Here is a 24,780-nt window from a genome sequence, read left to right on the forward strand (position 1 = left end):
ATAACAACTGAAAAAACCACAAGAATCAATATGCTACATTAGCGAAAGTCACAGCGCTTCAACACATTAAGAACAACTGGATGTGCATAGCACACCAACTAAAACAAAGCCACCTTATTTTTATGTTTACTTTTTGTTTTCAAAATTTTCTGATCAAGATTGGAGGTTCATCTTCAAGGATGGAGCATCTTTAGTGCTGAGAAATATGTATATATATATAGGCATATATATATATATTTATGACAGGCTCATATATACAGTCACGGGTTATGACAGAGTTCCGGCGTTCGAGCTTACGATGCTCTTCAAATATATTCATCAAAAAAGTATTTCTTGGGTTACAACACATGTTCTGGATTTACAACGCCGATCCAATGGAAGAAATATGGCTCCAAAAAAACCTAATAAAAATGCAGTTTACATCGTTTACAAGACACTAAAATTATTAAAAATGATATTTCACATTACGACGATTTTCAGCTTACAACACGGTGTCGGAACAGGACCCGTCGTAAACCCAGGGCTGCCTGTATATGTATATATATATACAGGCAGTCCCTGGTTATTGGTGTGGGTTCCATTCTGAGGGTGTGATGATAACCGAAAAATGCCGCTAACCGAAAATTGGCGATTTTCACCGCTTTTTCAGTGATTTTCGGGGCTTATCGGCGCCTCTACTAGGCATGTATCGGCACCAATACCCAATTATTGCCACCAATAAGCGGAAATTGGCGATTTTTGGTGCCGAAAATTGCGGATTTTTGTCGCTAGACAAGCGCCGTAAAACTGGATCGCCATTAACCAGGGACTGCCTATGTAGATATATACAGGCAGTTCCCGGTTATCGGCAGCATCGGTTATCAGAGATCCGGTTTTAAGGCACTTGTCTAGCAACGATGATAACCGGATTTTCGACACCCATTCCCGGTTATCATTCGGCATTGATCGGCGTTGATCGTTACTGGCAGCACTGATCGCTGGTTATCCCGATAACCAGGAATCACTGCTATTATCGCCGATTTTTGGTTATCGCCTATTTTCGGTTATCGTCACGCTGTCGGGAACAGAACCCTGCCGATAACTGGGGACTGCCTGTATATGATATATACAGGCAGTCCCTGGTTTACAATGGGTCCGGCTTGCAATGTTCCGAGGTTACAACGCTTTTCAAATATATTCATCAGAAATTATTTCCCGATTTACGAAGCATGTTCCAGGGTTACGATGCTTACAACGCCCATCTAATGGAAGAAATATGGCACCAAAATGGCAGAATAATCAAAATTTGGAGGCTTTTTAAATGAAAAACTCAATAAAATGCAGTTTACAACATTTTCAATGCACCAAAAGCATTATAAGTAAGGTTTTCTTTGGATTTTTGACGATTTTCAACAATTTTTCTGTTTAAGGTTTACGGAAACGTAAACTGGGAAATTTTCCTGTTTAAGTAACTCACGTGAAAATAAAAGGAATTGGTACCAAGACTTTCCTTTTATTCCAAAGTCATCTTCAAAACTGGGAAAACTACCTGTATACTATATATATATATATATATATACATATATGTATATATAATAAGTCCTCACGTGAAAATAAAAGGAATTTGGTACCAAGACTTTCAACTTTTATTCCAAAGTCATCTTCAGGGTATATATTATATAAATTATATAGATATATATATATATATATATATATATATATATATATATATATATATATATATATATATATATATATATATATATATATATATATATATATATATATATATATATATAATATATATATATATATATATATATATATATATATAATATATATATATATATGTATGGGGACTTGATGGCTCAATGGTTTACGTCAACTGGAGTCGCTGAATACGTGTCCCCACGATTCCAATTCATTTATACTATATATATATATATATATATATATATCATATTGTATATAAATATATAAAAATTTCATATATATATATATATATATATATATATATATATATATATATATATATATATATATATATATATATATATATATTATAATTATATACATATATTATATATATATATATATATATATATATATATATATATATATATATATATATATATATATATATATATATATATATATATATATATATATATATATATATATATATATATATATATATATATATATATATATATATATATATATATATATATATATATATATATATATATATATATAGTATAGACACACAGTCAAACCTTGACTTACGAGGGAATCAATATATGAGTTTGCCGAGATATAAGCTGGCTCACTCATGATTTTTTGCTTTAAGAAGTGAGCTGAGACTTGAGCTACGAGCCAGCAAGCCTGGGAGATGCCATCTCCCAGTGCACCTGCCATTGCCAATACCAAGCTGCCCGAGCCACGCGATCTCGTTCAGTTCATGCGGCTACCTTGCCATACAAGCATCTCTGCAGCATCTTGTAGCATTTTTCACTTAGTTTTCTCACTTTGTCCCTGCCATGGGTCCTAAGAAAGTGAGTGTCAAGACCAGTGTTGAGAAGAAGAAAAGGCCAATTACCTTGGATATGAAGCATGAAATCATAGAAAAACACAATCAAGGTGTGTGTGCTATGGACTTAGAGAGGCAGCATGATCGGAACTACTTCTACGATCCGTATGATTTTGAAGCTTGAAGTAGGAGGATTCGATAAAGGCTATAACGCCAGCCAAGGGTTTTAGGATTATTTCAAAGCTCCATGAAGCAATGAAGAAGTTGTTGTTGGTGTGCTTGAATGAGAAGCAGCTCACAGGAAATACCATGATGGAGAGCAACATGTGTGAGAAGGCATGAGACATCTACATGCAATTGGTGCGGGAGACATCAGGAACATCGACAGACGAGGCACTGGAAGAGTCACTCAAAGCCAGTCAGGACTGGTTTGATCATTTTAAAAAGAGAACTGGCATTCACTCTATCCTCAGGTACGGTGAGGCAGCAAGCTCCGATGTGAAGGCAGTTGAGGAGTTTGTTCAGAGTTTTGCTGAACTGGTAGAAGCTGAAGGATATGTTACCCAGCAAGTCTTCAGCTGTGACAAGACAGGGCTCTTCTGGAAAAAGATGCTGAGGAGGACCTATATAGCAGCAGAGGAGAAGAGCTTGCCAGGCCACAAGCCTCTGAAGGATAAGTTAATAATTTTGAGGCAGGTCACGATGTGCAGTGATCCTTCCAGAACTTTGTAAGTTTTTAAAGCACCTGCTGTCCATTGATACAGGTGTGTTGGTAAAGAGAATTTTTTAAAATCTGAAATCACCTGATGATCCATGGACTTCAGGATAGGGGTGGTGTAATTCTTGATTGGGTGGAAGGAAAAGAGGACCTTTGAGTTTGATAAACTTGCAGAATTCTTTCTTACGAGATGTCGCTCTGGGGTTTTCTGATGAGGGTGGTGGGTGCTTAGAAAACCATCAAGAATTACCTCACCAAAAATAACTTAACCCTGAAAGCCCTCTTGTCCTCAGTAAATAACGTGGTCATTGGCACTACTATCAAGACCACGTTTGCCCACCAACCCTCACAAAAATAACTTACCCCTGAAAGCCCCTCTTGTCCTCAATCTACGAAGAATTCAAGTTTATCGAGGTCCTCTTCCTTCCACCCAACACCACCCGTATCCTGCAGTCCATAGATCAGCACATGATTTCAAATTTCAAAAGCTCTTTACCAAGCACCTGTTCAAGCACTGCTTTGAGGTTACAAAGTTCTGGAAGGATCACTAAGATCGTGACCTGCCTCAAAACTATTGACATGGCTTGGCAGGGTGTTACAAGGAGGACCTTAAACTCTGCATGGAAGAAGCTATGGCCTGAGGTTGTGTTCGAATGGGACTTCGAAAGGTTCAAAGCTGAAGAGCTAGTGGTGGAGAATATGGTGGCCCTTGGAAAGTCCATGGGCCAGGAAGTGGATGAAGAAGACGTTGACGACCTCATCGAGGAACACAAGGAATAAAACCAGCTTACTTCTTTACATTCACATTTATTATGTATTATTTTTATACATTATTTGTTATTTATAAAGTGCATATTTCTTGTTTAAAAACCACAACAAAAAAACTGCATGCTTTTCGGGGGCTGGAATGGATTAATAGTATTTTCATTCATTTTAACGGGGAAATTCAATTTGATCTATGAGTCAATTGAGTTATGGGCTCGATCATGGAACAAATTAAGGTACCAATATATACAATAGAAGCCGAAAGTTCGTACACGGTGACAAGACATGCACGAACTTATCACTATTTCTTAAAGATCGCCTCCCATTGTTTTCAAAGGGAAAAAATGTATTTTTTGACTGCTTGGCACCTTAACTGGTGTTTCCCTGAGACAAAATGACTAACTGGTATTTATTACTAACACTCGGGTAAAACTGACGAGCTTCAGTAAGCGATCTTTTGTTTACAAATTCTGACGCATTTGAGTGTGATTTTCTGACATTAGGTGCTTTTTACTCTAGTCCCATGGCTCCAGGCAAACAACTGGAAAGATATATGGTTGTTGCTATTATAACCCTTTACAAAGAGGGGCTAAGATCTGGGCTCATAGCCAAAAGCTTAAATTAAAGCAAAGAGTAGTTCAGAGGTGGTTGGTGAGATATTGTGAAAATGGGGACTCAAGTATTCCAAAAGCTCTTCCTAGGTTTGGGCGTCCCAGGAAAATTTCTGAGAGTGTTTCTCACAAAATAGAGTGCATATTGGAAAAAGAGCCTTCCCTTATAGCTCGCGAAGTGAAAGAAGAGTATCCAGACAATCTCCAAGATGTCTCTGTGAGGTGCATAAGCGATCATTTGGCAAAATATCACAGAGTTCGTGCCAAGGTTAAGCCAATATTGAGTGTTCGAAACATTATAGATAGGAAGGCATTTTCACAGAAATATGAATAAAAAAATCAATGTTTTCCTTTGAAAACAATGGGAGGGGATCTTTAAGAAATAGCGATAAGTTCGTGCATGTCTTGTCACCCTGTACGAACTTTCTGCTTCTATTGTGTATATAATAATATATATATATATATATATATATATATATATATATATATATATATATATATATATATATATATATATATACATACTTATACATATATACATATGTATATACTGTATATATATATATATATAAGCGGATATATATATAAAATTGTCAAAAATCATAAGAAAACCTTACTTTTAATGCTCTGGGTGCATTGAAAACGATATATACTGCATTATTATTGAGTTTTTTTATCAAAAAATTTATCAAATTATGATTATTCTGCCATTTTGGGGCTTTTATATTTCTTCACACGGATCAGGAATATCTCCGACGGTAAGAACATGTCGTAAGGGGAATTTATTTAAGTGATAAATATATTTGAAAAGTTGGGACCTCGAACCCTGACACCTAAAACCTATTCAGCGGGGACTCCCTATAGATATATACCCATTGATAGATATATATATATTTATCATATATATAAATTATATATATATAAATTATACATCGGAGATATTATATATGTGAATTTGATATTAATATACATTTATATATATCATGATATATATATATATATATATATATATGTGTGTGTGTGTATAATGTATATGTACTGTATATGTTTTATTAAAAATGGTTCCAAGAAAAATTGTTGAAGAGTATTCAAACAGGAATGAAGTGGATGCTTGGGCAAATTTTGGATTAAACAATTATCTGCAAGATGTAGTGATCCATATAGAAAATTCAGCATTGTCAACCTTCTTGAAGGCCCTCTTGCAATACACGTGGAATGGAAGTAAAGTCACCATGGAAACTTCCAGAACTTATCCAGTTACAGATAAAAATTTTGAGAGTGTCGCTAACATCAAGTGATGCATGTTCATTTGTTGGAAATGGGAAAAATTATTAAAGCAAGTGCAAGAACTTTTATGAAATTTGGGGCATTATTCTTGTTGGAGCTGGTTTCATGATTGAAAAGATAAGCCGATTTACCAGATTGAAAAGGTAACCTTAAGACAACCAAGAGTGAGACATTCAGTGCCTTGAAAGTATTTTAGTATTTGCAGAATGTCTGTGGTTTTTCATATTATTATTTACACATTTTCTTTATTAGGTTTTGAAATTATGTTTTGTATGGTTCCTGCATTGTCTCACATTAGAAATGTAAAAATCTTGGTTTGATTGACAGATGTTACTGGGATAAACCATGTACAGGGTGCAAAATAGCATGGACAATGGTTGGGGTGACTGTTTTCAGACATCTGTCTTTTTGTGTTTGAGTTTTAATGGATTGAATTAATGAATGGGGTTTTTTGTATCATTGTTACTGGAAGATGAAACTTGGATCCATCTTTTATTATCACTTATGTTATAATTCGTTCAAAGCAATGGGGGTTAATAAGAGGTTCAGCTCAGTGATTTTCAATTTAACGAGATCTCATGTTGGGTTTATGGCAATAAAAGTGTATTTGGGACCCAAGGAACATTTCTGCTTTGATTCTCTTTAATGAGAAAAACAATCACGGGAACTACTCTTAAGGCTTCCTCCAGAACAAGCAGTCTAACATCAACAACACTTCATGCTTTTTCACTCTTGAATTTTGTTCCATCAGGGAAACCCACTCCTCTGATTCACTCAAGGGTTGCGTCATGAAGTCCTTATCACTTTTTGGGTTCCTATCAGACACATTCTTGCTATTTTTTTTCCTGATCTTGCTCTCTTCTAATTTTTCAATGTTCCACAAAACTCAAGGAAACTTAAGCCACTCCACCTAAATTGTTGGTTTATGTGGTAGACTTCCATTTGTCCCAGTTGTCATGAAGGCACTTTATCTGAAGTTTCTTTTCTTCAGAGGAGGAAAGTCATGCCTCTGAACAGTTTGTATTAGAGTTCAAGAGATCTGTAGAAAATTCTTGTTTGAATTTCTTCTCAATCTGCCAGAGTCAAACTCTCTCAAGACCTGTCTTGTGTTTCAGCTTCCACTGATTCCTGGTCAGGCACAGCTAGATGTTTCTATAGGATATATTATATATATATATATTAATATCCTCAAAGTTAATACTATATTCTTCTCTGTTTTCTTTAACCAGGGCCGTGATTTATAGAGCAATGGCCTTGAAGCTACAAACCTTTAATAGCCAAATTTACAAAAACCTGGGAATATCTCCGACGGAGAATTGTCGCTGAAGCGGAAAAATTTTTATAAAAAATAAATGAATTTTTAAGATTAAGAGTTCATTTTTGGCACGAAATTTTTTTATTCATTGACTCCAGTTTAGTATGCAACTATCATTGAAATGAAAAAATATCATTTATCATATATAAATATTGAATATTTGAAAGCAAAAAAACTCCATCGGATATATTTGTATACGTGAATTTGATAAGCAAAACGGTTGAAGCTAATGAGTTAATTTTTTTAGTTGTATTGTACATAAATTATATATGATTTTGGTATATATAAATTTTAAAACGATCAAAGCAATACAGAGAAAATATTATCACAAAATGATGCATGAATAAGTGTATATGGACGTAAAAAATGTTTTTTTAAAAATTCACCATAAATCGAAATATTATGCAGAGACTTCAACGTTTGTTGAAAAATGAAGCTAATTGATTGAATATTTTTAGATTAATTGTTTTAGCAAGACTGGGTTTTCGGGGAAAATTCAGTCATTGTCAACCTTCTTGAAGGCGAATTTTTTCTATTTATGGAATGGAATTTATATGGAAATATTTCAGAAAACTGATCCAGTTACAAGATGAGTTATTTTTGTTGTATTGTACATGAAAGTGATGCACATTTTCATTTGTTTATGTAACGACTAATATAAAGCAAGTGCAAGAACTTTTATGACAACGAGATGAAAGAATTCTTGTTGAGATGTTATCAGAGTTACCAAGCAGTGAAAAGAAAATGTTTTTTTTAAAATTCACCATAAATCGAAATATTGTGAACATTCAGTGCCTTCCAATTTATTTAAATGAATTTAAATGATTGAATTTTACTAGAATTAACATTTTAGCTACAATTGGGTTTTTTTATGTTTTCGAGTTAAAGTATCCTGAAGGTTGAAATTTTCTCAGAAATTAGATTTATGTAAAAATATTTCAAAATTGACAGATGTTACTGGGATAAACCATGTTCTGTTGTGCAAATACATGACAATGGTTGGGGTGACTGTTTTCATCTGTATAAAATTGTGTTTAAGATTAATGGAAAACGATGCAAACATTAGTATCAACATGACAAAAGAATTTGAGATTCTCTTTTATTATCACTTATGTTTTAGTGAAAAAATTTTTTTCAGAAATTCACCATAAATAAAATATTGTGCTAGAGACTTCATTTTTGTTTAAATGAATCTCATGATTGAATATTACTAGAATGTAAAAGTTTTTTCTTATAATCCCAGGTTTTACCAAGAGAGAGAGAGAAATCGAGTTAAAGTTGACCAAGCTTGAAATTTTTCCTTAGGTTATCGGAAAACAAAGTTTATATGAAAATATTTCAAAACTGATAAATATATGCTCAACAATGAGTTATTTCTGCTTTGTATTCTCATTTAATGAGACATTTCCCATATATAAAACTTTAGGTAACCACTAAATAAAAACAGTCTAACATCAACAACACTTAAAGAATTCTTTTCACATTGGAAAAATGTTTTTTCAAAATTCCCATAAAGCAATATTGAGTAGAGATTTCCAATTGGTTGTCAAAATGTCATGGTAAATGATTATCATTTTTAAGTTCCTTTCAGACACATTCTTGCTTTTTTTACCATTTCAAGGCTGTGTTGACCAAAGGTTGAAATCATTTCAATGGTTTATATGAAAATATTTCCAAACTGATAAAAGCTACAACCATAAATTGTTGGTTTTGTGGTTGACTGAAATTGTCCCAGTTGTCATGATATAAAACTTTATCTAACTTTCTTACAGAACAATGCAAAAATTAGTCTAAATGACAAAAGAATTTTGAAATTTTACCTTCAAGACCTCTCATTCTTTGTCTCTTTTTTAAAAATTCACCATAAATCAAATATTCTCAAGACCTGTCTTGTGTTGCAAAATGAAGGTAAATGATTGAATATTCCTGGTCAGGCACAGCTAGATGTTTTTAAGGATGCCATTGCATAGCTCTGGATTGACCAAAGTTCAAGTTTTCTTAGTCTTCTCTGATGTTTTCTTTAACCAACAGACAATTTTCTTCCCAAGAGCAGTCCTCTGGCCTTGGAGAGGTTCCTTAACATGCTTTTATCTGATCTTGTGGTGCAGTATCTACAGATATCTCTTGCCAAGTCTGATTGCCATGTTGAGTCATGTGCTAAAGTCATGGGATCCTAGTCATTCAACTTTCCCCTCTGCATTACTTTATCCCTCATCACACACAAAGAGGTGTTTTTCTTGAAATGTTCTCCTTCATGCCTCAAGTGACTGGCACATGTACTATCCAGGGTTCTATCTTTTTTTGTTCTATTACTTAAAGAAGCTACACAGATTTACAAGGATGTCTCTGTAATGTCTGTCTTCTAAGGAAACTGAACTTCTTGCATCTGGGTATTCCATTCTCTTCAGGTGCTCTTCTGCTATGCTCTTCCTCCTAAATTATGATTCAGGATAATTATGATTCATGAATTTTGAATAACAAACATTATTCATACAATAAAACAGATTTTTATATAAACCTATTAATCACAGTCATCAAGGCCTTCCTCCTTTTCCCTCACTCATCCACATGGGAGTTGGCACACAAGAATGTGAAGCTGTAGTTATGGAATATGGACTATAAGCTAAGCATAAGCCATGGAATTTATCTTCAAACTATTCAAGTTGGTGTCTGAGTCCATTTCAAAAGGAATAGGGCTGATCATAATTAATGGGTTTTCTTTAGCCGTTGTAAAATGTATGATTCCATTAACCTCATGAGATTAGTGATTTAGATCATACACTCATTATGAACATGCATCATTTTGAAAGACAGTTCCAGTGTTCTACTGACATTATTTATTATTTACACAATGCTGATTATATAAAACAATGTAACTAAAGTGAAGGGCATTTCTCAATAAAGTACAGTACTTGCTATGTTAATTTCAATATTATTTTAACCTCAATAAACACACATACTGTAAACGTAATGGTGGTTTTATCTATTATAGAGTTTATTAGAAATTGTAAAATGTGCAAAACAGCAGATGTACAGTACTTTGTACAGAATAATAAAATTCAGCTTTATAAAACTCAGATGAGTCAGGCGGCCATTCATAACTAATGTTATTTCCTACAAAGCTAACCTAGAGTTTGACATAGAGATCAGTTTCTGATATCATTACCTGGCAAGAATAACCAATATTTATGGCAGTTTCTTGTTTATCACCAGTGAGCACCCAGATCTTTATTCCAGCAACTGCTAAATTAGCAATAGTCTGAGGTACACCATCCTGGAGCTTATCTTCAATAGCTGTAGCTCCTACAATGAAAGAACTTGTATTAAAAGGGCTACTCAGTTTCATACATAGACAATACGATATGATTCTCCTGACTCAGATATAACAATTACATCAACAATCAATTATGAGCATTGGGAACAAGAGATACATACCTAAAAGAATAAGGTTCTTTTCTATTTCTTCATATATTTCGTCTAATTTTTCCTCTCTTCTTTCCAAGGAAACTGCAGCTTCATGATGTCGCCCCTTCCAATCCTTTGGGGGTACAGTACACATTTATACATTAGTATATGTGAATATTACACAATTATAGGTGAAGAAACAAGAAATTAAAAATATTAAATTTATTAAAGAACACTATAATCAATCAAATACAATACACAGAGGAATGAAAAGTAATCAAGTAAATCATATAACATGTGGACCTGGATTTGGGACAAGGTAGTGGGTCAGAACTGGAAGCTTAAGAGTACTCAAGCTTCTCCACCAAATATAACCACCACAGCTTATCAGTTTATATGGGAAAAGACCTACAAAGAAATTAAAAGTAAAATCAGGGATAATGATAAACTATGAAGTATAAAACCCAATGTAGGTGTTATTATTTACAATTCCTTCTTTTCTCTACTACAATGATATTTTAATCCCTATAAAGGAATGATGGGTGGCAGCCTAAACAGAGTGGTCATCCTGTCATTCACAATACTGTAGCCTGTATGTTCTGTAAACATATAGAGAAATATTTTCTATATAATGATCATCAAATACGCAATCATATAAATACAGAATTTTACAAATCAGAAATATAAATAACTACTTGACTTGCCACTGTATCAGTTTTCCTATTTCCTTTAATTATGCCTTGAAAAGATCCCTAAACTCACCCAGCAGCACTCAATGCATGTGCAGCAACTGCAAATAATTACTAGATAAAAACTAGAGCAACTTGTTTGATTAAATATTTACATTCTTAATAAGTGTGAATGTGATCTACTTCAGTGCACAACATTACTGATATAACAAGACTGGAAAAAACAACAGGGTAACATATGGTAAGAAATGTAACAATACCCCCATGAAAAATTTCACAGAAATAAGGGTAAACACAAGAGATGGAAGAAAGAATGAAACAAATCTTCACACAACTGCTACACTTACTCTGGGGTCTTGAGAAGCCTGTCTTAGTGGTCTTGGGTGTTCTATGATGGTGCTCATCCATGTCACTCATCAGATATATGTAAATTTTCTTTCTTTACATTAGCATTAATCAAAATACTTAAATTTATTAAAAAGTCAGTAAAATTGTTGCCCTATCGAATGGCAAATTGTATTAGTGACATCATGGGGTCATTTATTTGGGTTTAAAAGGTATCTGTGTTGTTTTAAAAGGATTCATTTGATTTAAAATTGTTTTTCCACTTAAGTCTCGAGCCTTGGAACAAATTAATGAAATACGTAAAATAATGTGCAATTTTTAATTTTATTGTTATATAATTTTCCTTTCACTGATTACAGCCAAGGATTTTTCTTTGCTTGGAATCACCTTAATACAGTATATCTATATTTGCCTTTTTTTGCATGCATATATATATATATATATATATATATGAAAGCAGGCATGATAATAACATACATACACACACACGAAAATCGTAAAAATCACACTTTTAATGCTCTGGGTGCATTGAAAACGATGTAAACATTATTATTGAGTTTTACATCAAAAAAACCTTCAAATTATGATTATCTGCCATTTTATATTTCTTATATTATATATATGCGTCGTAAGCCAGAAATAATTTCTGATGAATATATTTGAAAAGCGTCGTAATCGAATATGGCTCGGAACCGTAAACCGGGGACTGCCTGTATATATATATATATATATATATATATATATATATGTTCACACACACATATAGTTCCTCATACTGCACATGTTCATAGTGCATGATTCACCTAGTAGACAATACCTGTACCCTCTGTTCAATATCCCCTGACTCCTACAATGTGAGCTGTTCACATAAACTGTGCTCCAGTGGCAGCAAGTGGCCTAAATTCATGGTGTACCCCTAGTGCACATTAACCCCATGAGTATCATGGCAGAATGTCCAGGCAAGAGTGAGATACAGTAGGTCCCTGCTAGATTGCGGGTGAGCAGTCGTGCCTTCAGTTAATTTGCGATTTTTTTTGTAGAGCAGTATTCACTAATTACTGTATTTTCATTTTATTTTCATGACTAAATACATTTTTAATGATAAAAAAAAAAGATTTACTGATTTTCAAATATTAATATTAATGTAAACACAGGAAAATATCAATAAATTGCTAAATTAAAATTCCACAAAATCACAAAACAGTTTGTCCGCGAGTAGTGCATGGGCTTATATCGGCACCTCTCTCTTTGGGACTTTTGACATTGGGAATCTCTATAGGATAACGTTCCGTGTTTTTGTAGTTCACCCTTTTCCATACACGACTCCATCTAGTGGAGCTCGCTCTGGGGGTAGTAACTCCAGCATTTCATTTAGCTTTCTCTGGTATCTAGCAACGGAATTACCTAGAAATAAGTGCTGAATGGACTATTTCACCGGGTGACACGGGCCCCTCTCCAGAAATAGATTTTTCCTTTGTCAAAATCCCTTTATTAATGCACATAAACACCTCAGTTCAACTCTCTCTCTCTCTCTAAAATCCCACAAAATCACAAAACAGTTTATTAATGCACATAAACACCTCAGTTCAACCTCTCTCTCTCTCTCTCTCTCTCTCTCTCTCTCTCTCTCTCTCTCTCTCTCTCTCTCTCTCTCTCTCTCCATCAATGAAAAAACAAAAATATCAATAAACTGTTATTTCACTTACAGAATCCATTTATACTGTATTATACTGATCTATTAACATCGCAACATGTATAAAAAAAATTATCATCCCGACATTTGTAATTGTTTTTACTGCAGGTACGTGTTGCCATATTTTTTCTTTCTCTGATTTACTGAACCATACTTCATTACAAGGTTAGTTGACTCTGTGATTATCACACTTTTTATAACAGTACACAAGAGATTTTATCACTGTTGATGTTTCATCTCTAATCACCGTATTTTATCACTGATGATGTTTCATCTCTAATCACCGTAAAAATATTTAAAATCCGAATTTCATACATAAGCAACACAAGGTTATACTCTCCTCCCCAGCCTGTCAAGTCAAGTCTCATCCCCAGCTACTACGCTGAGACTTCAATTGTAAACACCATGTCTCTCTCTCTCTCTCTCTCTCTCTCTCTCTCTCTCTCTCTCTCTCTCTCTCTCTCTCTCTCTCTCTCTCTCTTAATGAAATACTGTATGAATTACTGTATCATAAACTTTTATGTACAAAATTAAAAATTATAATTCCATTAATACATTTGTTTCTCTTAACAACTAAACAATTATTTTCCTAATTCTTTGGGCAGTAGGATCAATCAGCTGATTCCCAGAACATAAACATTATAAATGTCAGGACGATCGTTTTTTATACATATTACGATGATAACAGATCAATATAATACAGTATAAATGGTTTCTGTAGGCTAAATAACATTTTATCGATATTTTGCTGTGTTTACATTAATATTAATATTTGAAAATTAGTAAATCATTCTAACATGTACATAGACAAGAAAATGTTTTATCACTGTTAATTTCATTATAATTTGGCATTTTTTTCAATGCATATTTAAATATTTAAGTACTGGACAGTATTTAACTCTACTTGTGAATTCCCAATGTTTCCCCTATCTGATAAAAAGAAAATGGGACAGCTTCAATACTATATGAGAGAAAATGACAGTGCTTGAATATAGGGGGGGGACTTCGTTTTAGTTTTCACACGCAGTGTAAGCTGTATATTTATTTTTAAAGGTAATGTTGTAAAATGACTTTGAAATTATATTAAAGGGTTCTAAGATGATAGTTTAAGGTATATTTGGTGTTTGAAGTACTAAAATAGGCAGTTATAAGAATTTTAAATGGGGATCTTTGGTGTTTGAACTATTAAAATAGCCAGTTATAAGTATTTTTAGTCAAAGGGAGCCACGAGAGCCTCATGCAGTTACGTCTGCCTTAGGCAGCGCCCCGGCTAAATCCCTTATCAGAGAACTTATAGCACAGGGTTGGCACGTATTCATTCTGGTCAACGGAAGCTTGTCACTATTGTGATAGGATATCAGGTCTCGGGGGGTCAGCACTTTGACCCCCTATCCGCCGCATTGATGAATCAATTCATGGCTATACATCTCCACTGGTTACACCTTTCCATTTGCGCTTCCGTGGCTAGTTCGAATGAATCGGGTCAAAACGCGACTACGCATCTACTGCGCATGCTCATATTGCCAACCCAATGTTTTTCTAGCCGCGCTTTTTGAAGTGTGTGATAAAATCTTTTCCGGCGTAATTTGAAGGATTATCAACTTTATTTAGCATGGAGTCTTCATCTCAGTCAACGGGGAATAAGATAAGTACCTGCCCTACAGCAATCACGAAATTTAGTCCTGCTTAACTAATATTTTCATATATTTTTTAGTGTCCGAAATGTTGGCTCGGGAGCGTCATACCGCTACCCGTATTTAGGCTAGGATTCTGCCTTAATTAAAGCGAAAAGCATGGGTTAGGGTAGGATTTTTAGATTCAGCATGTCAAAAAACCCTAGCGTGAACTGTTAAACATGCTTGGAAAGTTTATATAAACCTGCTTGTTATGAAATTATCGATAGCCCAAATGCTAGTGCTAGCGCTAAAGTTAGGCTAACCTTTGCTAATTTTAGGTTTACCGAAGTGGATGATAGCCGCTTTCGGTACTTGAGGTAATTCCTTTTAGTGTTGTCTGTGTGACTTGACTATGTTTTGGACATTTTGATAGAGTTTTTCGTGTAAAACCTCCGATTTATGTCCCACTGTCAGTGTGGAAAAGTGATGCGGGCTTCTGGAACATTCTAGAAGTTTCCATCGAAGCTCTGTCGAAGCCTTCGACTCAGAATCGTTTCGTAACGAAAATCGCATATGATACACTGGCTCCCAGTCGAGTTACCTGATACCTCAAGTCGAATTATTTCGAAATAGTAGCTTTTCTCATGACGAATGGATTTTTTAGAGGGGGCTACCAACTTAATGCAGATTTTTGCTTAACGTGGATGGTTGTGGTCCTTAACCCAAGCAATTACAGGGGACATACTATCTCAATTTGCAAAAGCTGTATTTCAAATAATGATACAGTAAACCCCCCATATTTATGGGAATGGAAATATTTTAATTTTTAAAATAGTCATTAGCAGCTTGAACATTGTTTTCTCAGCTTCAGCTACAACTTACAGCTTAAATCTACCATTATATTTCCTTGACGATCTTTTATCCATACTGAATAAGGGTATAATGTAAAAATATATCAGTCCTATTCCACTTAATGTCATTTGTGCTATAACCTATGGTAATTGTTTATTACCGTACAATGGTTGAAATACCAGGTAAACAGCTGTTGTTATCCAATTCGGTTATAAGCAAAACAAGTTTCTCGGTCAGTTGTTTATGGCTGTAGGCATTTCTGCAAGAGTATAATGTTACTAACAATACTTTTATCATTCTCTTTTACTTTTTTAACTAGAAGATGGGATAAAGAGATGGGGAAAAAGTTGTCTATTGTAATTTGGTCTCTCTGCCTGATTATGCTGCTGCCTGCGCCCGCACGAAATTTAAAAATACTTTTAAAATAATATTGTCTATCGGTATTAATTGCTTACCCCATTACAAAATCAAATTATCGTAAGGTGAATTATCGTAACTTGAGCATTACCTAAAGTGCATTGAGTCATGAAAATGAGATGAAAATACAGTAATTAGTGAATATTTCTTAGTGAAAAACACCTCGAATGGGCGAATTTTCCACAAATAATGGGTAGATACGTTCCACAGAGAAATCCGTGAATACTTGAGTCCGTGAATCGTGAGATCGCGAATACGGGGGTTTACTGTAATTTTAACAAAACTGTTTACTTACTGTAACCAATTATATTGCATGCATAAGCATATTGTCAAATTGCAGCATTTGCATTCTGGTGGTATTTACAGTTAGAAAACTATCAGCTCATTCAGTTTTACAGACATCATCGCCAATCTGTTGCTAAGTACTACTGACATTGTTATTGCTATTATTTGTTAAATGAAACATAATTCTGAGATATATTTTTTGTATTTTAGTAAAACGTTAACAAATGCAGCTTATTTCTTAATTATAAATGGAGTAAATTTAAATGGAGTACGTGTGATTTTGCAAATTGCAGACATTGCTACTGCCTATTCAAAAATGTTAAATTTCAAGCTGTACCTTCCTAAGTGGTGATACAATTACCTCGGCTCAATCTGCTCATGCAAACTTCCCTGATAAGAAAATTCTGCTTGCTGTACTTTCTATACTACCAAGCAGTGATGACGACTACCTTGGCTCATCAGTTCATGCAGGCTTCCCTGATGGGAAATTCTACTTGATGCACTTTCTACACTGCCAGGCAGTGGTGATACGACTTCCTTGGCTCAATCAGTTTATGCAAGCTTCCCTGATAGGAGATTCTGCTTATATACTTTCTATAATGCCAGGCAGTGGTGATACGACTGCCTTGGCTCAGTGGTTCCTGATGGGAAAATTCCGCTTGCAGTAATTTCAGAATTCCAGGAGGAAATCACAGACAATATCAAGGATGACCCTGCTACTGAGCATCAGCATATCAGAGATGCTATCCATGACCCCCAAGAGGAATTCAGGTCTGTCCTAGATATGGAATTGGGTGTAATGTGGAAAAATTTCTCATCCTTTAAACTAGAGAATAGAGAGGCTGCACAGCCTGCCAAGACAGAGATAGGTTTTCTCACCAAAAATCTTAAGTCATGGGAACATGGTAATAAAAAACCTAAGTTCAAAAATAAGCTGAATCAGTCGTCTAGACCCCTGTTGAAATCAGCCTACTCACTCCCAGAGTTCTGACTGGTAACAGTAGTAATAAGACCAGGTTGAACAATAAAAACTCAAATTAGAATGTAGTATGGGCACCAATAGCTACCTCTGAGAATGATACTGATAACCCTTGATGAGACACCTAAATGTGCTTCCTTTCACCAGACAGAAAATATACCATTAATGAAATGAAAACTGGTTGAGGTTGAGCATTTAGAATTTTTGGACACAGTGGCCTTTCCCAATACTGAATGGTGCTTGGTCCCTCCTTCAATAGGAATTCAGAAACCATTTTATATATATATAATACAGTAAACCCCCAGCATTCACTAGGGATAGGTACCACAACCCCCAGTGAATAGCTAAAATCCATGAATACTCGACCCCCTTAAAAAAGGCTTATAACTGCATATTGAAACACGTCAGAAACTTAAGACTACCTGTAAAACATTTATAACTGCCTATTTAATGGTTCAAACACCAAATGTATACCTTAAACTATCATCCTACACCAAATATGCCTTAAATTATCATCCTAAAACACTTTAATATTATTTCAAAGTCATCTTACAACATTACCCTTCAAAATATATGGCTTAGAGCTAAGTGTGAAAGCTAAAGTCAACAACCCCCTACATACAATCAGAGCCATTTTCTCTCATAAAGTATTGAGGCTGCCCCATTTTCTTTTTTACAGAACAGGGAAAACACTAGAGTTCACAACTTCAGTACAGTACAGTATGTACTTTAATACATAAAATAAAACATATTTTATGATATCCTGCATTTACTTTAATATTAATGTCTGAAAATTAGTAAATCCTGTTTTTATCATAAAAATTGTATTTAGTCCTGAAAATAACATCAAAACACAGTCAACCCCCTGTATTTGAGGGGGATAGGAACCACAAACACCCACGAACAGCTAATATCCATAAATACTTGACATCCCCCCTCTAAAAATGCTTAAAACTGGCTATTTAAATACTTAAAAAACCAGACTCCCCCCCTCTAAAAACATTTATAACTGCTTATTCAATAGTTTACACACCAAATGTATACCTTAAACTATCATCCTACACAGAATATCCCTTAAACTATCAGCTAAAACACTTGATTATAATTTCAAAGTCATGTTACAACATTACCCTTAAAAATGTATGGCTTACAGCTACGTGTGAAAACTATTCAAGTTACCCCAATTTTCAAGTACATCCATTTTCTCTCATACCTTAAACTATTATCCTAAACTGGATATACCTTAAACTATTATCCAAAACGCTTGAATATCATTTCAAAGTCATCTTAAAACATTACCCTTAAAAATATATGGCTTACAGCTAAGTGTGAAAACTATTCAAGTTACCCTTATTTTCAAGTACAGTATATCCATTTTTGCCCATACAATATTGAAGCAGTCCTGTATACAGTACCTTAATATTTAATATGCATTGAAAGATGAATACATTTCACTGATAGTTTGCTATTTTTACTTTAATATTAATATTTGAAAATTAGTAAATAATTTTTTATCATAAAAATTGTATTTAGTCATGAAAATAGTATGAAAATAATTAGTGAATATTTCTCGATGAAAAAATCCGTGAATTAACAAATTTTCATGAATAATTCAGTGATAAGTTCCACAGAAAAATCTGCAAATACGTGAAGCCACAAATCCTCAGCCACAAATAAGCAGGGGTCGACTGTACGCTAATCAGTGAATATTTCTTGATGAAAACGTCTGCGAATTGCCAAATTTTTCATGATAATTTGGAGATACATTCCACAGAAAAAACTGCGAGGTTGCAAATTGCAAGACCACGAATAGCAGGGGTTGACTGTCTATATATGTATGTATGTATGCATATATATATATATATATATATATATATATATATATATATATATATATATATATATATATATATATATATATATATATATATATATATATATATATATATATATATATAATTATATAATTATATATATATATATATATATAATACATATATATACACATACATACCTTTAAAAGCAACCGTATTCAAATACAATTTGTAAAAAGTAGGCAATTGTTTGTTCTTCACTTACCAAAAAATATTCTTCATCCAAATCTTTATAGGCAAGGCATAATGTCCTTAGGCCATCACCAGCAAACCTCTGCAACAAGCAGAATTATTAGAGAAACAAAATATAAGTTTTTTTCAATATATATTTCTTTACTATTCCTACTCAAGGTGATCAATGAACATTCAGCATTAGAAGAGTTGTATACCCAAAGTAAACTGGGATGAACCCTTCAATATTTCCGTAATATATATTTCTTCAAAAATACTTGAAACCTGAGAAGTGACTGAATTATAACAAGCATGACTGACTTCCAATTTGTGAATTATTGCTTTTATTAAATAATCTGGAGTTACAATAAATGTAATATACGGCAGAAACTCTTTACTCACGAAGCTTAATTCATTAACAAGGTATCAGGAATGCTTCCAGTCTCCTGAATGAAACAGAAAGGTTACATAGGTACTGGAATGTGAGAAAAATATAGGCCAGTACTTACATCTAAGTGCTCCTGAGTGTGATATTTCAAGCTATCTTGTCCTTCTTTTAATCTCTCATAAATAATTGAATCAGCTCCTTTGCAAAATAGCCTTATTTTCCCATCCCTTTTTAGTATAACTGACATACGCTTGCGAACATTATTAAAGTCAAGAATGCATAGTAGTTCATATACTTCTTGTACTCCTTTTGCCTGAAACAAGAAAATTTAATAACATTTATGAAAATTCATTCATTTTTGAGTATGTAACTTTTAATTTATTTTGAAAAAATATATAACATCTTATCATGAATCATAAACTTCCAGTATAATAAGCAACCACCTTGTTTGTATGCACAAATTTCAAAAGGCCTGTTATATGCATAACAAATAATCTTGCTGGTGCCTAATTCTACATTATCTTGGGAATTGTAGTTAAAAGACTTGTCAAAAGCCATGCCAATTCAGGTATTTATAATACTGTACTGTAATTTAATAGAGTACAGGATGTTTTTGTATTCATGCTCCTTCATGGTGGCTACTTGCTCTAACAAATTTGCAAGCTACAAAGGTTATTTTTACCATAAATTGCTATTTTATAAATCTTGAGTAGACTCATTCTGTTAAAATAGGAATTAACAATACTGTAGTTTAATAGAGTACACAGCATTTTTATATTCATGCTCCTTTCAGGAGGCTACTTGCAATAATCAAATTTTCATGCTATAAAAGCTATTCTTCACCATAAATTACAATTTTACACATTATTCAAAAAAATAGTCTTTCCATTACTGTTACTATACATAGCCTTTGACCTATGTGAGATTCACCAAAGTGAATCTGAAAACATGCTAGGAAACCTATAAAAAATAACATGTATTTTCAAAACTATACTTAAATTTGCTATGTACTGAGCACTGCATTGAATTTACTCAAATAAAGTAATTTGAAAGCACATCCTGTAAGGTGATGCAACCTCCACTAAGTCGTGAATTTCATTCCTCCCTTAACTGTGTGGAGTGTACACTCAGGGTGATGCAACCTCCAACATGACTCAGTGGAATCAATTTTTCCCCAAAGTAAAGTTTAGGCCAGGAATCTTATTCCTTTCTGCTAACTGAGTAATATGCATACACAATTTCAATGGAAAATTCCTCCTAAAACTTAGTTTTCTAAGTATAGTATAAAGAAGAAAAATATTTTTGGAAGTGTTAAGGATAACCTTGCAGGGGTGAAAATGGTTTCTTAAGGATCACAACAATCTGCATGCATGGCCTGATGACATAATTATGTTTGAAAAAGCTTATCCTCTGTGAATACTACAGTGTGTGAGTTGAGTATGAGGGAGGAGTTTAAGTGTAATAAGGGATGGCTGGAAAGCTATTAGAGCATGAAAAATTTTCAAATCATGAGACAATTACCATCAGCTGCTGGGGTATACTTTTCAAATGAAATCTTCAACCATGATGCAATCATCATGTTCTGGATGATGTCCAGTTGTACCTACATCCATAAAAATTTCAAGCAGGCCCTAGGATTCAAGGTCTTCCCCTGGTATTTTGCAGTAGTGCAGCAAGTCCGACAATTAAGCCAGGATTTGTCTGCTAAGCAAACAATCCCAGGGCTCTTAAGAATAAAAAAAAAATTGCCTGCCATGTTCCAGCGAGAAACAAAAATGTTTGGGTGACGGATATCTTGTTCTTGGAAACATTCCACTACTGTCTCATTCCTCAAGTGATGAAATAATTCCACTAGTGTCTCATTCCTCAAGTGATGAAATATCTTAAAGAAAAGGAACTACCATTCAAGATCCTCCTCATAACTGACAATGCTTCTGGCCACCTAAATCTTTGCTGACGAGAATATGGAAGTGATGTCCTGGTTCATAATGCAACTTTACTACATGCCCACTTTAATCCTCAAGAAGAAAATTGAGGCAGCTTACAACATACTAACATTCAAGTGGGTTTATGATGCCCATGATCTCATCCCTGACTCTAACATCGTGGATGAAATGGAACAGCTTCAGGACTGCAGAAGCAATTATGCTTATTACAGAGGCACTAGATGACATCAACTCCAAGACAGTCAGTGCACACTGAATATCATTAAGGATGGAGGTAATCAGTGGCTTTGAGGGCTTTCCCACTACTTATACATGAATATTCATGGTAGGGTAAAGTCTTCAACGGGTAAGCAACCACTATTACAAGTAGGACAGACAAGATCTCCAACAACTACTGTACTGCTGATAACATACACATCAAAACATGACATACCAGGCAAACCATTACCCCTACACAGCAGTGTCTGTGTAGCACCATGATGAGGAAATGAAAGATACAAGGATGAAAAATTCTGAAAGCTAAATTTACAAAAAACTGCACTAGGATACAGTAAGACTCCAAAATACAAGGTTATAACACTTGAACATAAAGACTAAAACAATGTGTAAATATGAAGAGAAAATCATAAATTCAAGTGAAAAATTAGGAAATATAACAAAATTTTAAAAGTAATTTATAATTTTCCAAATGGAGTAGTTGCTGAACTTAGTGCAGTAATAAGGTAGTTAACTGGACATGAAGGGAGGTTGAGTGGGAGTATACCCTTCACTCACCTACTGACATTTGCAACTTTTTCTTTGGCAGTAATACAGTATGGACATGTGTCCAAGTCTACAAATGCATAGAGTGTGAACAGGTTACCTGATGCAGAAAAAAAAGAAATACAGGCGGTCCCCGGTTTACGACGGGGGTTCCGTTCTTGCGCCGCGTCGTAACCCGAAAATCGTCGTAAGCCGGAAAATCGTCGAAAATCGTCAAAAATCATAAGAAAACCTTACTTTTAATGCTCTGGGTGCATTGAAAACGATGTAAACTGCATTATTATTGAGTTTTACATCAAAAAAACCTTCAAATTATGATTATTCTGCCGTTTTGGGGCCATATTTCTTCCGTCGGATCGGCGTACGATGCGTCGTAACCCCGGAACATGCGTCGTAAGCCGGGAAATAATTTCTGATGAATATATTTGAAAAGCGTCGTAACCTCGGAACGTCGTAAGCCGGAACCGTCGTAAACCGGGGACTGCCTGTACTGCTAAACAGGGAAAATCATAGTGATAATTCATATAAACATCAAGACAGAAACAAACCAAAAACTGGGCATAAAGAAAGAAAACATAAACCTTACTAAAATAGTAAAAACTGAATGGATACTGGCTTCTGAAAAATGAAACCCCTAAAATTAATAAAAAACTGAGTGGATATTGGTTTATGAAAAAATAAACTAACTAGTTTACCGCTCCTAAGTAGTTAGTGCTTACTAACCAAAGAACCCAAGATACCTAAATCACTCACAAACAATGGTTACAAGGAAAACTAACCACTACCTGAATCAAAGGCATTGTAAGCTTTTAAATGAATGTCATAAACTATATACAATAACCTTTTTACAATCCATACTTCAATGACATGAAAAACCCTCTAGTCAGTGAATATGGATCTTCTACCTAGGAAACTAGAATTTCCAAAAAAATTCTGTTTACTGCTTTAGTGAAATAAGATGTAGGTTAATAGATGAAAGAAAGGAATGAGGTAAATGGATTGTAGGTTTTATTTATATGAATTGTGCAATCATGGAATATGCATAAGAAAAGTTTTGGGATTACAGTGAGCAAGGAATGGAGTTGCTGTCATACAGGGTGAAGCAGTCAGTTGCTGAACACCCAAGGATCCAAAGGAGCATGTGCAGTGTTACAAGCCTCAACATTTTCTCTAAAATGGGGTGAAGTGTCAGGAAAACTGTTGATCACAAAATTGGTCTAATTTTAAGTAAAAGGTTTGCGAGTAAACCAAAAACTTTTTACACCAGCAGTCAACTGCTTTGTAACATAATTGCAAAAACAAACAGGGTGCTACTATGAACACTACTTTGATTGGCTCAATTGTCCAGCTGTACATATTAAACATTTTTTTGGTACTTGGAAAACCATAATCAGTTAAGAAGTCTTTTATCAGTAGTACTGGTAAGTGTGCATAAATATTATAATGCAATATTTTCAGCATCACACAGAATCTAAGCAGTTTGACTTAAGCTATTGTTATCTGTTTATTGTTAAAACCACAGTGAATATGGTTTTCTTTACGAGAAGGGTAAAAAAAATTATAAGTTTACAGTGACTGGCAGCATGAATGATGAAGCTTGATTGTATCACATTTATTTCCATGAATATTTTAATTTTCCAAAGTAGTTCAAGATGTCCACTCTGCAATACTGATAAACTCTAACAAATGAGGATTTAACTGAAGCAAGACACAGCTGAAGAGCTGCACATTTATATGAGAAGAGAAAAAAAATAAATGGCAGCAAAAGATCAAAGCCAAAGCAGCCTCAGTGAATTTTGTGCATCCACCTACACACTGTAGATGGTACCCCTACAAGGAATTTGTACAGAGGAATAGTACCACATAACAGGAGTCAATATAAAAATTTATTGACCAGTGAAAATATGAAAAATGCTTAAAATCACATTTTGTCTTCTCATAAAAATATTTACAGTAGCATGATAAATTCAGGAAAACAAAGGATCCAACCACCTAGTTTATTACTTACAAAAATAGTAATACTATTTGGTGTGCGTGATTTGAAAACAAAGCCAAAGTTTCTTGCTGCAGATACTAAGGCACCTTCATCTGGAGACTGGGCTTGATATTCCAATTTCCCTGTTAAAAATAATATTAAATGTCATTATGTAATA

At 34.1% G+C, this 24,780-nt stretch overlaps 1 protein-coding gene across 27 annotated transcripts in view; it reads right to left on the reverse strand.

Annotated features, from left to right (window-relative positions):
• Window positions 1–24,780, reverse strand: part of ATP8B (ATPase phospholipid transporting 8B) — a 620,401-nt gene that overhangs the window by 91,453 nt on the left and 504,168 nt on the right. For all 27 annotated transcript variants that reach the window (XM_067110108.1, XM_067110102.1, XM_067110090.1 and 24 more), the window contains 5 exons: window positions 24,636–24,745; window positions 20,041–20,232; window positions 19,566–19,634; window positions 10,641–10,743; window positions 10,372–10,508 (listed from right to left, as the gene is read on the reverse strand). In XM_067110108.1, the coding sequence (XP_066966209.1) occupies window positions 10,372–10,508; window positions 10,641–10,743; window positions 19,566–19,634; window positions 20,041–20,232; window positions 24,636–24,745 (611 nt within the window). The remainder of the gene's footprint in view (window positions 1–10,371; window positions 10,509–10,640; window positions 10,744–19,565; window positions 19,635–20,040; window positions 20,233–24,635; window positions 24,746–24,780) is intronic.

The sequence above is a fragment of the Macrobrachium rosenbergii genome, chromosome 10 (assembly GCF_040412425.1).
Source record: "Macrobrachium rosenbergii isolate ZJJX-2024 chromosome 10, ASM4041242v1, whole genome shotgun sequence".
NCBI classification, from domain to species: domain Eukaryota; kingdom Metazoa; phylum Arthropoda; class Malacostraca; order Decapoda; family Palaemonidae; genus Macrobrachium; species Macrobrachium rosenbergii.